At 50.6% G+C, this 17,050-nt stretch overlaps 3 protein-coding genes across 5 annotated transcripts; all 3 read left to right on the top strand.

The window, feature by feature from the left end:
- The first annotated feature begins 448 nt into the window (after positions 1-448).
- On the top strand, positions 449-8,905 carry LOC124666688 (endoglucanase 23-like). 3 transcript variants are annotated; one of them, XM_047204021.1, is made up of 6 exons: positions 449-483; positions 6,178-6,523; positions 6,652-6,954; positions 7,928-8,089; positions 8,173-8,448; positions 8,561-8,905. In XM_047204021.1, exons 2-6 carry the CDS (start codon positions 6,371-6,373, stop codon positions 8,903-8,905), a joined length of 1,239 nt encoding a protein of 412 aa, XP_047059977.1. In that variant the 5' UTR covers positions 449-483; positions 6,178-6,370. The 3 variants fall into 3 exon arrangements, with proteins under 3 accessions (XP_047059977.1, XP_047059976.1, XP_047059975.1); XM_047204020.1 differs by having other exon boundaries at positions 449-498; XM_047204019.1 differs by lacking the exon at positions 449-483 and having other exon boundaries at positions 6,110-6,523.
- An 883-nt stretch (positions 8,906-9,788) lies between these two features.
- Positions 9,789-11,743, top strand: LOC124666035 (cytochrome P450 71A1-like). Its single transcript, XM_047203377.1, has 2 exons — positions 9,789-10,837; positions 10,930-11,743. Exons 1-2 carry the CDS (start codon positions 9,947-9,949, stop codon positions 11,548-11,550), a joined length of 1,512 nt encoding a protein of 503 aa, XP_047059333.1. The 5' UTR covers positions 9,789-9,946; the 3' UTR covers positions 11,551-11,743.
- A 2,243-nt stretch (positions 11,744-13,986) lies between these two features.
- LOC124668101 (cytochrome P450 71A1-like) lies at positions 13,987-15,740 on the top strand. The gene is made up of 2 exons (XM_047205298.1): positions 13,987-14,886; positions 14,984-15,740. Exons 1-2 carry the CDS (start codon positions 13,987-13,989, stop codon positions 15,602-15,604), a joined length of 1,521 nt encoding a protein of 506 aa, XP_047061254.1. The 3' UTR covers positions 15,605-15,740.
- The last annotated feature ends 1,310 nt before the right edge of the window (positions 15,741-17,050 follow it).

Raw genomic sequence — 17,050 nt, 5'->3', positions numbered from 1 at the left:
AAGAAGCTCGGGGGGCAGCTCACCCTGAAGATTCTCTGCTCTAGGGAGCCGATTTTTGTTAGAATCGGCTGGCTACGCTTTGTGATGTGAGAGCCAATTGGAGTTGCATTGGACGACACTGCATCATGATCTTCTCAGGAAGGAGCTGGGAAGGAAAAGCCGCCGTCTTGTACGAGGTTTGGACCGCGCTGGTGCTGCAAGAAAAGGAAGGAGACTGGTTTCTCAAATTAGCCGATGAACAGTCATCGGCTGCGGGACTGCAAAACGCCACGGTCAAGAAAAACAATAATAGTCCGATTCGTTGCTATCGGTCTTGGTGTGGCAAGCGGGAGGATGGAAATTGGATTAATGAAAGGAGAAATTGAAAGAACAATTCTCATTAATTCAAAAGAGCGGCTTTACAAGAAGAGCCGATGGCTCTCAAAAGAGGGATCTGGTGCCTAGTGCACTGCTACTGCTAGTCCTACTCTACTAGTCGTCGCTGTCCTCATCGTCGCCGTCGTCGAGGTCGTCGGCGCTGCTCCCAGGAAACTCCTCGCCGTTGCTGCCCCAGCCGTCGGCTGGAGCTTCCTCCTCCTCCTCGTCATCATCATCATCCTCGCTATCCGCCCAGCTGCGGAAGCGCTTCGTTGAAGGATACCCAGCGGAGGAGGAGGAATCATCTTCCTCCTCCTCATCTTCTTCTTCTTCGTCGTCATCGTCGTCCTCGCTGTCCGCCCACATGCGGGAGCGTTTCTTCGGCGGAAGCTTGGCGGAGGGGAGGCCTTGGTCCTCTCCGCTTCTCCTCCTTCCTTCTCCTTGTCGGAGGAGATGGAGTTCGCCCCGGAGCGGGGATCGTCCTCTTCCTTGTTCTTCGGCGACGGTTGGAGAGAGAGGCCTGAAGCGGAGGAGGAAGAGGAAGACATGGCTGCAGGGGAGGAGGGTTTTTTTTTGGTTTGGTGAACAGAGCAGAGCAAGGGGATGGAGTGGTGAAACCGTTGTGGCACAGATAAATAAAGAGAGTGTAGTGGAGATTTAATGCCATGACGGTCCTCGAGGTGTGATGCTGAAATTGTCAATTCATACAGAGAAGCCCAGGAGGCGAGGCGTAATGATGAAAGATTCTGCGGCAGTTCTGCTCTGCCACGACACGACCCGACGAAAGAAGAGCATAATGATTTTGGAAATGTCATTTCCAAAACCAGGGGGGCATGTGTTATCACCAGAATTTGACCGAGTCACAGGTGGGCCACGATCAAGATGGACTTGAAGAATATACATGGAAGAAATACATGAATCGGCCTTTTATACCAAGTTGGGCTTAATTGCCCGTGTATCTGTAACATATTAGATCGCATCTTAGTTTAGAAGTTAGAATCTTACTCGTGCACGGTTTGGTGCACGCTCCACATTAGAAAGTCCCCTGGACTATAAATATGTATCTAGGGTTTATGGAATAAACAACAACCAACGTTCAACCACAAACAAATCTCGGCGCATCGCCAACTCCTTCGTCTCGAGGGTTTCTACCGGTAAGCACCATGCTGCCTAGATCGCATCTTGCGATCTAGGCAGCACAAGCCTGCCTACGTTGTTCATGCGTTGCTCGTACTGAAGCCTTTTTTTATGGCGAGCAACGTAGTTATCATAGATATGTTAGGGTTAGCATTGTTCTTCGTATCATATGCTGTCGTAGTGCAACCCTTGCATATCTAGCCGCCCTTACACCTATCTTAGGTGTAGGGGCGGCACCCGCTTGATCATTATTTAGTAGATCTGATCCGTTACGATTGCTCCTTGTTCTACAAGGATTAGTTTAATATCCGCAATAGTTAGGCCTTACAAAGGGGGGGAGGATCCAGCGGCACGTAGGGTGTCGTTCGTTGGCCCTAAACAGGATGTTCCGGGGATCAACCTCGTGTTGGTTTTTAGGCCTTGTTTAGGATCGGCTTACGATCACCGTGCGTGGCCGCGAGGCTCAACCTGGAGTAGGACGATCCGATTATGCGGTGAAAACCCTAAATCGTCGTAGATCTCATTAGCTATTTCTTGATCAAGCAGGACCACCATATATTCGGACACCTCGTCTGAATCATGGGTGGATCGGCTCTTTGAGCCGATTCACAGGATAACCCGAGAGCCGATCGAGGCTCGTATTTAACGTTTACGTGTGTGCCCCTGCAGGAAACTAAGCGAGGCATCATCCACACCTTCCCGACCAGGTATAGGTCGGGTGGCACGCCCTTGTGATAAACATCGGACGTGCGACCAGGAGGCTTTGCGGGCCGTCGCTCTGAGGGACTGGGGTCAGCCGCAGCCCTAGTTGTTCCCGGCTCTACCGTGTTGCCCGTCTCTGCCCGCCAGGGGGTTTCTGACGTCAACAGCTGTATTCTGTTTTTGAGCTGAATAAAATTTGGCGTCTCCGACGCCTGCCTTTGTTCAAAAAAAAAAAGTGAGTCACGGGATAAAACTAAAACAAAGGTGTCATGTTGTTAGATTTTCTTATTTCAAACTTATATAAATAAACACATGAGTTTGACCTAAATCTGGTTGATCGCACCAAACACCCACGGACTTTTTATATGAAATATAATTTGGATAGACATTTTTTATGTAACATGGCATTAATGCACCGTTAGGAAATAAAACTTATTTTTCCCATAAAGGACATTTCGTTAGACTTAAAGGTTCACATCAAGACGATAAAGGACACAAACTTGACTTGGACATTGCTAGAATGCACACGGCCACAAAACAAAAATGTCAACACAATACTTGTACATGAAAGACACATAAGGGCGCCTAAGGTGGTGCATGAAGGGCCGATCCATACACTACGCTGAAATCCATGTTGGGTAAATATATCTCTCGCCGCCTTCTCCAAATGTTATAGAGATAGCCACAAACGGAGCAAATAGTAGACTGGTACAAGCCCTTGAAAGGAGAAGAACTTCTATATTTACGGGGTTGTGGCTATTACTATCTCCATCCCAAGGCTTAAGGCCTATATTTTTTTTGGAAAAGTCAAATCAAGTGAAGTTTGACTAGATTTTTTAGAAAAATCTATCAAGAAATATGATATGTTGGAGAAGTATACTAGAGAAGCTAATTGTCGCAAGGATGTGTGTTAGCTTTTTTTAGTCGTATCTTCTTGGTGTGACACTTTGAGTTAATAAAGGCAATATGCTTTGGTTGACGTCGAGGCCGGGCTTTTCCCTTTTCGAAGAACAAAATAGAAGTGTTCCCATCGACACTGGTGACAACAATGCCACGATTGAATACCATTGCATTTTCTCTTATTTCGCAATTAGACTTTTTTCCTCTTTTGCTGCTTGTGGCAAAATCTGCTCTATTACCTATGAAAACAAAATGAACTTTTTTTTTGAGCCAAATATCTGGATTATATTAATTAAGGAAACATGAAGATACACGAACAGTCCAGAATTTGGACAGCTGACCCAAGAAAACAGAAAGAACCCTAGGAAACAAGAAAAAAGCATCTAGGTCCTTGGGATCTTCTGCGCACACCACGATCCGCTGTCGCCAGCACCGGATCCTCCATGCCGGAGCAAAGGAAGAAGCACCTGCGGGCGCAGCTGTGTCGCCGGGGAAGTCCTTTAGAGGACATCTCCTCGTTGAAGTCACCGCTTGTATCACTCGACGCGACCGTCGAGATCTTGCAGAGGTGATGAGCGTGTCGGCGGGGGCACCGCCCCGAACCCCACCGGCGGTCAGGCCCAAGCCAGAAGCCGGAGCCTGCTTGAAGGCCTGCATCAGCACAGAAAGCAAAACGAGGGCCAGCCGGAAGCCCGCCCCACCGGAGCGAGTCAACAGGACTCCTGTACACGGACGACGAGGGCCTGGACATCCAGAGCCACCATCCCCCTCCTCCACTGGCTTGCCGTCGCCGCAGAAGCCATCAGCGACCGCACGAGGAAGAAACCGGGAGGACAAAAGCTCGCCAAACGGTGAAATCCCCCTCGCCAGGACCACACCGGCGAGACCCAGTCCGGTAGTTCGCCGACGACACCCCGAAGAGCGCCGCCGAGGTGGAGATCGAACCCCAGCACCATTATTCCAAGGAGACGCCGCAGTCACCACCTCCCCCGCGCCGCCCGGAAACCTAACCCTACTATCTACACGCCTAGGGCACGGATCCGGGGTTCCCCCACTCTCCCACCACCTCCACGGCGGCCGGAGAGGGAGGGAACCGCCGAATCGGCCGTCGGCGGAGCGAGGGACAAGAATGAGGACGAACTCCCTTTTCGCCTCTCTCACACAGTAACTAGGGAGGGGAAAAGAGAGAACCCCAACAATTTTGTATTAGTATCAAAACAAAATGAACTAAGAGCATCTCCACTCGTCCCCCCGACGAGGCCCCCGGCGAGCGTTTTTTTCCATCCGGACGGCGTAATTCGGCCCAGTCGCGCCCCCGGTTCCTCGTTTTCGTCCGGATTTGGGCCTAAATCCATCCGGCGATCCCACGCCATCCCCGGCCCCCGGGAGCGCTCGGGGACTCCGGACGAAACGAAAGCGCGCGTGGCCCCAACTTGTCGGCGACAATGGCCTCCGATCTACGGCAAAACCCTCGTCTTCCCGATCTACGGCAAAACCCTCGTCTTCCCGATCTACGGCAATACCCTCGTCGAACGAAAGCTTTGAACTCTCAAGTGGTGCAACATAGATAGATTATATATATATTTCGAATATAATTCGAATAAACATAAAAATTACATATAAAAACTTTAAAACTAAACTACTTCTTCTTCTTCTTAGAAGGCCCCGCCTCATCGTCGTCGCGGCGACGCTTCCGGCTCGTCACCTCCTCGTCGGAGGAAGTTGAGTCCTCCTCGTCGTCGTCCTCATCAGCCTCTTCGTCCTCCTCCTCCTGCTCCTCCTCCTGCTCCTGCTCCTCCTCCTCTTCCTTAGCCTCTTCCTCGGCCTCTTCGTCCTCCTCCTCGTCGTCCCACTCGTCCTCGCTGGCCGGCGGGGGGGGAATCGTCGCTGCTGGACGATGCAGTTGGATCCCACCAATGGCGCCATCCAGGCGGCTTCCCCTCGCTGTCGGTGTCCGATGGCCAAGAGATATCGCTCATGGTTGACGCAGGATGGTGACGAGAGAACAGATGAATGGCGTCGCCCGTCGAAAACCGTATATGTAGGTCTCTCGACGAAAGAGAGCGGCGGTTGCTCTTCCGCGGAGTTCGTGCTCCATTACGGCGGTTCTCGCATCGAGGCCACTTCGACCGTTCCCGACGAGTCGTTTCGGCTCTCCAGTCCACTTCGCGACGGCTCAATGCGTCGAGGGAACTCCGCCGATTGCCCTTCCCGGTGACTCGCGCCGCCGCTATGCACGCGGTGGGTGCGCGTCCATGGGCTCGCGGCTGGAAAAATGGGCCTCCCCAGGCCAAAAACTACATCCACCCGGCGCTAAATTTCGCCGGATTTGGGCGTGGGGAGCCCAAACGAGTGGGGATGCTCTAACCAATGAAGGAACACCACTACTACACTCCATGTAGGATTCCAACCGTATGGTCCATTGGTCCTACACTCTACTACTACGTGCCCTTGGTGAACCGCTGCATGTGACCACACTGAGAATGAGCCTTGCTAGCTGCTGTCCTCCCGTGTCGTCCATGAAGAACCCTGAAAAAACTTTGGCCTCACCTCTACTTACCACCACTCCCGTGACCCCCACCTTTGTCCTTTAACCCTCGCGATGGATTCGCGCCAATAAATCCAACTTAATTCCACCGGCTGTATATACTCCCCTATATGGGGTATACCTTCAACTCTCTCGAATGCACCCACAAATGCCATGGATTTATTCCTCTGGGAATTATGGACGGCATTTTTCGGTTTCCACAGTGAATTCGAATCAAATCTTGCCTCAAATTTCGCCACTGCACCGTTGCATACACAGCACAAGCGAGCCTCACTGCTGCGGAATGCCTTTACGACGGGCCGATCGGGGTCTATAAATACGCGCCAAATACGAGGAGAATGCACCGATCACTCGCCGCCATTCACGTGCTCCAGCAGCCTATACTCTGTACTGTAGAGTGAGCTCGAGATGGCCTCTTCTCCCGTCCACCACTTGCGCGTGCGCGTCCTACTACTGCTTGCACTGTACCTCACCTCGGCCGCGGGCTCGGCGTCGGCGTGGCCGTCGTGGCGGCCGTGGCGGCGGACCTTGAGCGCGCAGCACGACTACCGCGACGCGCTCTCCAAGTGCATCCTCTTCTTCGAGGGGCAGCGGTCGGGACGGCTTCCGGCGTCGCAGCGCGCGGCGTGGCGGGGCGACTCCGGCCTCACCGACGGCGCGGCGGCGGGCGTCGACCTCGAGGGCGGCTACTACGACGCCGGCGACAACGTCAAGTTCGGCTTCCCCATGGCCTTCACCACCACCATGCTGGCCTGGAGCGTGCTCGAGTTCGGCGACGACATGCCCCGCGACGAGCGCCGCCACGCCGCCGACGCCCTGCGCTGGGGCACCGACTACCTCCTCAAGACCGTCGCCCACCCCGGCGTCATCTTCATGCAGGCAAGCACCCACATTGCACATTTGCACCGTCATCGCACCTCCATGCCATGCCACGGCAGGGCAGAACCCTGCCGTGACCGTCAGAGTGAGAGTGACCGGTCCCCGGTGGCATTGTGTGTGTGGTGCAGGTGGGCGACCCGTGGAAGGACCATGCGTGCTGGGAGAGGCCGGAGGACATGGACACGGAGCGCACCGTGTACAACGTCACCACGGGGCGGCCGGGGTCGGAGGTGGCCGGGGAGACCGCCGCGGCGCTGGCTGCGGCGTCCATCGTGTTCCGCGCCGAGGGTGACCGGGAGTACGCCGAGCTGCTGCTCGCCAACGCCAAGAAGGCGTTCGAGTTCGCCGACACGTACAGGGGCGCCTACAGCGACGACCCGGACCTCAAAGCCGCCGGCTGCCCCTTCTACTGCGACTTCGACGGGTATCAGGTCAGTCTAGCTACTGTCTTCTTGCTCCTGTTGGCGCCCTGACGCGCCATGGCCAGACCTACTCGATCACGAGAGACACTGCAGCGTACACACATGGTGTCGCAGTGCGGCTAAGTTGGTAACATGGCACCGTGCAAAGCGTTATGCTCTGTTTAGGTGTAGCCATTTTTCTGACAAAAAAATGACAGCACACAAGACAAAGTTCAATTAGCATCAGGTTTCGTTTGTCTGGCCAAAAGATACAAGGCAGCTTTACAATACTATGTGTTGCAGCATTGCTATACTTCGGTACCTTGATGCGAAGTAATTATTAAAGCTAAATTAGCATCAGAGTAGCAACAACGAAAGACACTCGTGTCTATAATAACTGAACTTACAGAAACTTCTGAACTTTGGGAACAAGACACCAGGGGTTCTGTAAAATAATTAACATGACTTTAGCTTACATCATTTAGCAATGAGCACAAGAATACAAGAAGTTACAGAATTATCTGAACTTTTGGAACAACACACCGGGGTTTTTGTACAATAAATAACACGAATTCAACTTACATCATTTAGCAATTAGCACAAGAATAGAACTTGCAGAATTCTCTGAACTTTGGGAACAAGACACTAGGGTTTTGGTAAATAAATAACATGAATTCAGCTTACATCATTCAGCAATTAGCACAAGAATAGGAGTGCAAATGCGAAAGGTATCAGCATACTGCACATGAATTCTGTGCCGTAAATAGCAGACTCGAATTTCTATCTCTGAACTTGCAGAATTCTACTTTCTAATAATTCAGCTTGATCACCTTAAGCACTCATTCATTTCTGCATCGTATAGGCTCATGTATTTCGGATACCGTGTTGTGCGGCAAGAAGCAAATATTTTGCCATAAAAGAAGCTCCGTTCTCACAAATTCCAAGATCGCCATTTTCAGAAGAATAAGAGTTTCAGAACTGACCAAGCTGACATCCTTGACAGGATGAGCTGCTGTGGAGTGCGGCATGGCTACGGAGGGCCTCTGGTGACGACAAATTCCAGGAATACATCCAGGTTAACGGCAAAACCCTCGGAGCAGAGGACAACATCAACGAGTTCGGTTGGGACAACAAACACGCTGGTCTCAACGTTCTTGTTTCCAAGGTTCTGAAAAATGTCTCCATCAGACCTGTACACTTACTGAATGCAAACTCTACTCCTAACTTACATGAGTGGCTGGTTTACAGGAGTTCATAGACGGAGTGGCCATGTCTATGCAGTCCTACAAAGAGTCTGCAGATAGCTTCATCTGCACGCTCATCCCGGAGTCGTCATCGCCGCACATACAGTACACGCCTGGGGGCATGATCTACAAGCCAGGAGGCAGCAATATGCAGCATGTCACCTCCATTTCGTTCCTGCTCCTAACCTATGCCAAGTACCTTTCCAAGTCCTCTCACACTGTTAACTGTGGGGATATTTCAGTTGGTCCAGACACTCTTCGGCTGCAAGCCAAAAAACAGGTACTGCAAATTTTCACCTATATGCTACTTGTATAACATCCAGTGCAGGGACGCTGACTAGTAAGTTACACTCTGAAATTACTAACGTCACTTTTGCATGTTGTCTTCCCAGGTTGATTATCTATTAGGAGACAACCCGATGAAAATGTCGTACATGGTCGGGTATGGCGATCGATATCCTCAACGGATCCACCACCGAGGATCATCCGTCCCTTCCATCAAGAGCCACCCTGAGCGCTTGGCGTGCAAAGACGGCACGCCTTACTTTGATTCATCTAGCCCAAACCCTAACCCATTGGTCGGAGCAGTCGTTGGAGGGCCGGGGGAGGATGATGCTTATGGGGACGAGCGTGCTGATTTCAGGAAATCTGAACCAACTACCTACATCAACGCTCCCTTGGTAGGGGTTCTTGCCTACTTTGTTGGCAACCCAAATACAGGACATATCAGACATTGAGCATTAGTACTTTGCCATGTAGATAGAGGAGTGGAAGAAATACAAATTAATTAATAGGTACAAATGAAACGTGTAGGCTTGTGTTTAGATGGCACTACATATTCATACGAGTGGATTGAAGAGCACATGCTCTATGAAATAAATGGGAGTTTATCTTCCATGCATGTTCTTTCTTGTGTCGATTTGAACTGTATTTTGTGTGGATATGTGCATAGTGCAATTTAATTTCATTAGCGAAGAACGTTTGCGCTTCGCAAAATCATTTTGGTATGAAAGGTACTCTTATACTTGAGATCAAGAAGGCAATTATAGTAGAGAGGGTTTTGAGTGTCAGTATTGTTCGAGAGTTGCACAGTGCAAATGTTCATGCTTGGCAATTCAACTCCTCCCTCCAAGTTAAAATATAGTGCATATTAATTTTATATTAAGTAAAACTGAAACATCTACAAAACCAAAGAAATATAACATGAATATTTATTTCATGATGGCCTAATGATATTGATTTGATATTACAAATGTTTTATATTTTTCTCAAGAAGTTTGCAAAGTTTGAATTTAGAAAAAAACTCATCAGCTTTATTCGACAATGAGGGAACTAGTTAGTGTTGCAGAATCAACAAGTCACACAATATTAGTTGTGTTTGTACTTATCTTTTTCCTAAATTAAATTATAATGATTTTTATTACAAACTGAACAACATTGTAACTACACTTAAATACATTAAAAAAAAGTAATCAGCTATAAGTTGGTACATTTGAAAAAAATGGTGGTAGAGCTGTAGAGGCTTACTCTACCGTTTACTTTCAAAAAAAATTGCCTTATCCTTAGAAACAAAAATGAAATAGTTGAGAATAATTACAAAATGGTCGTCAAAGTCCATTGTAAGATGGGGCCAGCCGGCGGCTATTTGACAAGAACACAAGTGTGGATTGATCCAAAGAGAACACTGCCGTGGCTGGCTGGCTGGCTGCTCTTCAACCTCACAAGGTCGCGCGATTATCTTCGATTCAAAGTTGATTGGATTTTCCAGTTGAGGTAGGATGCCTCCGTACGCCGTCGTCGCAACCGTGCTCCTTGCCTTGTGCTATGCCGTTGTCAGGAAGGCCCGAGGCCGCAGCAGCAAGCTCCCGCCCTCCCCGCCGTCACTCCCGCTGATCAGCCACCTCCACCTCCTGGGCCGCCTCCCGCACCGCTCCCTCCGCGAGCTGCACCTCCGCTACGGCACCGACGGCGGCCTCCTGTTCCTGCAGCTCGGGCGCAGGCCAACGCTGGTGGTGTCCACGGCGGCGGCGGCGGCGGACCTGTACAGGAACCACGACCTCGCCTTCGCCTCCCGCGTGCCCAACGCGGCGGTGGACAAGCTCTCCTTCGGCCCCGACAAGAACATCTCCTTCGCGCCCTACGGCGACGCCTGGCGCCGACGCAAGAAGATGGCCGTGGTCCACCTACTGTCCCCGCGCCGCGCCGACTCGTTCGGCCCCGTGCGCGCCGCCGAGGCAGCTGCCCTCGTCGCGGGAGCCCGCCGCGCCGCTGAGGAGGGTGAGGCCGTGGAGCTAAGGGATCTCTTGTACAGCTACAGCAACGCGGTGGTCACCCGCGCGGCCGCTCGTACAGCAGGGGCAACGGTAGAGAAGATGAAGCAGCTTATGGGGAACACCACGGCGCTCATGTCGGGGCTCCAGGCGGAGGACGTGCTTCCCGACGTGGCAGCGAAGGTCATCAGGTGGGCGACGGGGCTCGAGAAGAGACTAGACGGCAGGGTCGAAGCGTGGCATAAGTTCCTAAACGAGATAATCGCAGAGCATCTTGAGAAGAAGTGTGCCTACGGCGCATGGGAAGAGGAGGACTTCTTGGACGTCTTGCTGCGCCTGAGGGAAGAAGGAACCGCCGGACTGGAACTCACCGACGATCACATCAAAAGCCTCGTCAAGGTAATCATCAATCAACTAATCGCATGATTCTTTTGATCATAGTTTCTCAACAAATTTTATCTACTCCCTTTGATCCTTTTTTGCATATGCAGGACATGATCTTCGCTGGAACTGAGACAACCTCTATCACGCTGGAATGGGCCATGGCGGAGCTCATCGGAAACCCGCGGGCAATGGCCAAGCTGCAGGACGAGGTGGCGCGAGTCTCCAACGGCAAGCCGACCATCGAGGAGGACGACCTGAGCAGGATGGAGTATCTCAAGGCCGTGCTGAAGGAGGCGCTCCGGCTCCACCCGCCGGCGCCGCTCCTTGTCCCGCACGAGTCGACGACTGCGGCGGTCGTCCAGGGATACGAAATCCCGTCGAAGACCGCGCTCTTCATCAACGCGTGGGCGATCGGGCGGGACCCGGCGGCGTGGGGCGACGCGGCAGAAGAGTTCCGGCCAGAGCGGTTCCTCGAAGGCGGCGGCGTGACGGGCATCGACCTGCGGGGGAACGACTACCAGCTCCTCCCTTTTGGCGCCGGCCGACGGATTTGCCCCGCCATAAGCTTCGCGCTTCCAGCGCTGGAGATCGCGCTCGCTAGCCTCGTCGGCCACTTCGATTGGAAGCTCCCCATCGGAACACGTCTGGACATGAGCGAGGCGCCGGGGCTGACCACGCCGCCGCTAGCTCCGCTGCGCCTCCTCCCCAAGTGGAAGACACTTGTTTAGGTAGTGCCTAGGGCTAGGGATGAAACGGAAGTGCGAGTGCTTGAACCTACGCTGCTCCCTATTTGATCTAAGCTTTCAGATACGCCAGGAGTACCGGATAATGATGGATTATATGCTACAAGTATCTCTACATCCGCACATTGTAATAAGGTGTTCGCTATCTCCCAAAAAAGGCTTGACACATATTCTCAAATTCTTCTAGTACTATATCTAATCCATATATACAGTAAAACAAAACTCATTCTCTAAACCCCCGTGTGTATGAAATATTGTTCCAAGTTTGTCCTTTGCTATCCGAAGCACATGCCACGGGAAACAACAGTGCACTAACCCGAGAAACACCACATCTATAACACCCATCATTGCTTGGTCTTGGTCTGTCATAATGCATGTTTGATGATCTAGATACATAGCATTCATCTAGGTCTCAAATACCCACTTGAAGGTTTCCTATTTCTCATGATGTATGGAAGCATACCCGAGCATTATGCTTTGCATGTGGTTGTTTATCCTAACAATTGGTGCAAATGTGGTGTCAAAAAATATGTAATCTTTGTACTCTTTGTACACCTCCCGTGCCCTTCCATCAACCTAGAAGAGATCCCTCACCGTGTTGTTCTCATCTAGTTTGATAGAATGTAGAATTACTCTTTGCAAGAAGATACTGAAGATACTCAATGATTTTCGGCATATCATTCTGAGACACCTCATTTCTCAATTTGGGCCGAATGTACGCAACATCTCGGTTTGTGTACGGCAACATTCAAAGAGTTCCATGCAAATCACCAAGTGTATCGATAATGAGAGAGGTGCCAGTGTTGTGATGCAACATCTTAATCAACATGTAGTCTTCGTGTGGCACATCATGATGCGATTTGTAATACCTTGTCCACTCTTCTCTACTCATTATTGGACGTGTGTGTTCCTCAATGAAAGTGGTTACTTACCATTTTTCTTTCCTTAGTCCAACCGACATTCTAGCCTTGCAATCTTGTATCTTCAGTTTGTTTCTATTCCTTTTTGCAGCTTTCCTCTTACCATCGAAATTTTGACATTCAGATGTTTCTTTTGTAGCCTTCTCCACACACACCTCCAGAACTAAGCCCCTTCTCCTCCACTCTCTGCAATATTAGCCTTCCTTGCATGAGCCTTCTCGAAATCTCTCCTTATTAAATGGTCACATCATGTTTTGACTCCTTTTAGAGCATCCAATCCTACTTCCAAGACCAAGTTTCTCCCCGTACCCATTATAAAAGATCTGAGCATCGTCGACTGTGCTAAAAACCATTTCAACATGAGGACATAACAACCTCGATCATCCCTCATCTTCCTCTGGTTGAAATGAAGAGACATCTTGGTTAACTATCTGAACATCTTGCACATGGAATCATACATGGCATTTGCAAATACCTACAGATTGTGCTTCCGCAATTCATCTACATGCTTAGATAAAGCAATTTGCTACATCAAGTAACACTCTGGAAAACCTAACACTGCAACACAATTTTTTATTGACACAATACTACATCTTTTTATGAAAGCACTATGTGCTTCAAATACCTAAATTTAAGGCTGCAAAACCTAAGGAACTATAATCACAAAAATAGCAGTGACAATCTATGGCTATCTTTGAGGAGCTTTAAATATTGAAGCATGCATTCAGGAGAGCCTCCTTTCCAAGAAGTGCATTAACACTAGTATCTTGAGGAGAGTATGGATGCTCGTTAGTTAATGAGCTTGCTCGACTAAACTCGTAACAGGCTTAAAACCCAGCCTAACTCGACTTGGTTAGCATTTGAGTTAACTCATTAAAACACTAAACAACATAATCAACTCATCGTAGAGCCATTTTTTGCAAGGATGGAATTACGGGAGCATTAAATATTGAAGCATACATTCAGTGACTTAGTACACGAGCGGATCTGTTGCTTAAAATTAGATGGTCAACCTGAAACAAATGGGGTAACATAACGGCATCCGATTCCCAGTGGTGCATGAATATAAGCTCCTTAATTTCCCAGCAGGAAAGCGTGTTTTCACTAATATTTAAGGATTGACAGTGTCTACCTTTCTTGTAGAGTTATTTCAGATCCAAACTTAAGTTTTATTTGATTTAATAGAAAGTAGAAATAGAAAGACTTCCTTGAAAAAAATATGATGATTAAGATAAATCTGAACCAATCCATTTTGCTCTATACAACCGCCACTGGTGGCTTGTTTGACACTATCACGTGGACGAAATCACAAGTGACAAAATGGAGTGATCTGAGGAGACAAAATACGCTGCCGTGGCTGCTCCTCAACCTCACAGCGCCACACGGTGACAGGTCGACCACTCGATCCCTATTTGTTCAAGCCAGGACAATTCCAGTTCTGACTATTATCACCGAGCTGAGGTTGATCGGACAACACATTTTTCCGGTGGAGGCCGGGAGGATGTCTCCGTACGCCGTCGCCGTCCTCCTTACCGCCGTTGTCCTCGTCTTCTGCTACGTCATCGCAAAAGCTCGAGCTAGCAACCGCAAGCTCCCGCCCTCGCCTCCTCGGCTGCCGCTGCTCGGCCACCTCCACCTCCTGGGCCGCCTCCCGCACCGCTCCCTGCGGGAGCTGCACGCTCGGTACAGCACCGACGGCGGCCTCCTGTTACTGCAGCTCGGACGCAGGCGGACGCTGGTGGTGTCCACGGCCGCGGCCGCGGCGGACCTGTACAGGAACCACGACCTCGCCTTCGCCTCCCGTGTGCCCAGCGCCGCAGTGAGCAAGCTCACTTACGGCTGCAACAGCATATCCTTCGTGCCCCACGGCGATGCCTGGCGCCGCAGCAAGAAGATGGCCGTCATCCACCTCCTCTCCCCGCGCCGCGCCGATTCCTTCGCCCCCGTGCGAGCCGCCGAGGCGGCCGCCCTCGTTGCCGGGATCCGCCGCGAGATGGCGGCAGCATCTGGGGATGGCGCCGTGGAGCTGAGGGAGCTCCTCTACGAGTACAGCAACGCGGTGGTCACCCGCGCCACCACCGGCACCGCGGGTGCCACCGCGGAGAGGATTAAGCGGCTGTTGGGGAACTCCGCGGCGTTCATGTCGGGCCTCCAGGCAGAGGACGTGATGCCGGGCGCAGCGGCGAAGGTGGTGAGGTGGGCAACCGGGTTCGAGAAGAAGCTCGACGATGAGGTCGAGGCGTGGGACGAGTTCCTGTCGGAGATAGTTGCCGAGCACATGGAGAAGAAGGGAGACGGTGGCCCGGGGGAGGAGGACTTCCTGGACGTCTTGCTACGGCTGAGGGAAGAAGGCGCCACCGGATTCGAGCTCACCGACGATTACATCAAAAGCATCGTCAAGGTGATCAGATCCTCAATCACATCCGAGCAATTCCACCAAGATTTCTCAAGAAATTTGAACTAACCTTCTGCTCTGTGTTGATTTCGCGCGTGTGCAGGACATGATCGCCGCCGGAACAGAGACATCCTCGGTCACGCTGGAATGGGCCATGGTGGAGCTTGTCGGGAACCATCGGGCAATGGCCAAGCTGCAGGAAGAGATAGCCAGAGTCACCGGCGACAGCCCGGCCATCGAGGAAAACCATCTTAACAACATGGAGTACCTCAAGGCGGTGCTGAAGGAGGCGCTCAGGCTCCACCCGCCGGCACCGCTCCTAATCCCGCACGAGTCCACGGCGCCGGCGGTTGTACAGGGTTACGAGATCCCGGCGAAGACGGCGCTCTTCATCAACGCGTGGGCGGTCGGGAGGGACCCAGCTGCGTGGGGGGAGAGGGCGGACGAGTTCCAGCCGGAGAGGTTCCTGGGCGGCGGCAGCGCAGTGGATGTGGACATGAGAGGAAACGACTACCAGCTCCTCCCCTTCGGCGCAGGCCGGCGGCTCTGCCCCGGCATCAGCTTCGCAATGCCAGTGCTGGAGCTCGCGCTCGCTAGCCTCGTGCGCCACTTCGACTGGGAGCTTCCCGTCGGGACGCATCTGGACATGAGTGAGGCGTCGGGGCTGACCACGCCGCCTCTGGCTCCTCTGCGCCTCGTCCCCAAGTGTAGAGCGCTTGCTTAATTGCGCACAGCAGTAGCGGTGCTACTGCCCACTGGTAGAAATAGTACTATTCAGAAATCTAAATCTAGACGAACTTGTGATATCTAAATTTAGAATCTATCTATCTGGTAATAATCCTGCCGGTGCTTACGCCGTCGACAGCATTGCCCGTGTTATTGGGCCGGTGCTTAGATTCACAGGGAGTATACATCCCTGGTTCCATTTCATTTCAAAAATAAACCAAAGTCCCACTTTTTAAAGAAAGCTACAGAGATCAACTACAGCTACTCAACCATAGAAACTGGGAGTATACAATGCCTCGCAGGCAAAGTGCTGATCAAACGCTGAGGGAACAACTGAAGGCACACAGCGGCTCTGCGCTGCAAAACTAGGAGCAAAGCTTCACGGCACGACATGGATTGAATATCCTCCTGGATGCATTTTCGTTGCAGGAGTCCAGGAAGATATCCAATCAAAGCTTGTGCACTTCGAATTGCCTCTAGCATCAAGGGTGTCATGAGCTTCTTTGCCTACAGATCCATGATCAAAGTCAGGACCCCGGAGACCTAGCGGTTGCACCTTAAGCTTGATTGTTTGTTTAGTGGCGGTGGCTTGATTGTTTAGTGATTAGCCATGGTATAAATGACAGCAATATCTGTCTCCCCCATTGTTGCCCATGTTACCTTCTTTTCGCCGAGGAGAACACTTGCGCATGTTTCATGGCAGTCAACATAATGTTCAATTTTATAAGGGGAGCAGCTTGTTCTGTTACCTCTCAGGCCTCAAGCCAATATATTTAGCTCTCTGTTACAAGTACAAGTAGAGAAAACAGACTACTAAGGAAAATACAATGAATCCTAGTACATAAAATTAGCTCTCTAACAAGTTGTGTATCAGAGTTTTTAAGATTCAGTAAAGGAGAAAACGTGAAATACAATGTACACAGTATGGAAACCGACAGTTAGAGCGAGTGATTAGAAGTGAATAACCCAAAGAGAAGGAAATGGAACCAGCATAAAGCACATACGAAACTAAAAAAAGCTTCTGACTTAATGGTGTGGCAAACAAGAAAATACAAGGACCTCTCCCGTCCTAAAAGGAGGTTCAACCATCACCTCAAACAACGGTTGTCCTATCCTGATTATATGAAAATAAAAGGATCGGACTCAAAACTAATGAAGAAACCCATGGTTTTGAATGTGTAGCTTCATTCACATGGTACGAAAAAATGTGCTAAATATGCGGTTTAGTCCTTGAATATTTTATAGGGAAAATATGCATTTATTTAGAACTATGGGACAAAGACATGTGGATAATTTGAAAATATTAAACCGCAGGGGGCTCCCTATGGTATGTTGGTGAAAAAAATGTAACTTCAAAATAGAAGCGTATAAATGGAATGAATGCCGTAAGAAATGTCAAGATATACCCAGAAATTTTAAGCAAGCATGTAATTACAACACCCTA

Source organism: Lolium rigidum, chromosome 6, assembly GCF_022539505.1.
Source record: "Lolium rigidum isolate FL_2022 chromosome 6, APGP_CSIRO_Lrig_0.1, whole genome shotgun sequence".
NCBI classification, from domain to species: Eukaryota; Viridiplantae; Streptophyta; class Magnoliopsida; order Poales; family Poaceae; genus Lolium; species Lolium rigidum.
The sequence above is the reverse complement of the archived record's forward strand: the minus strand, read 5'-3'. Positions and strand labels throughout refer to the sequence as shown.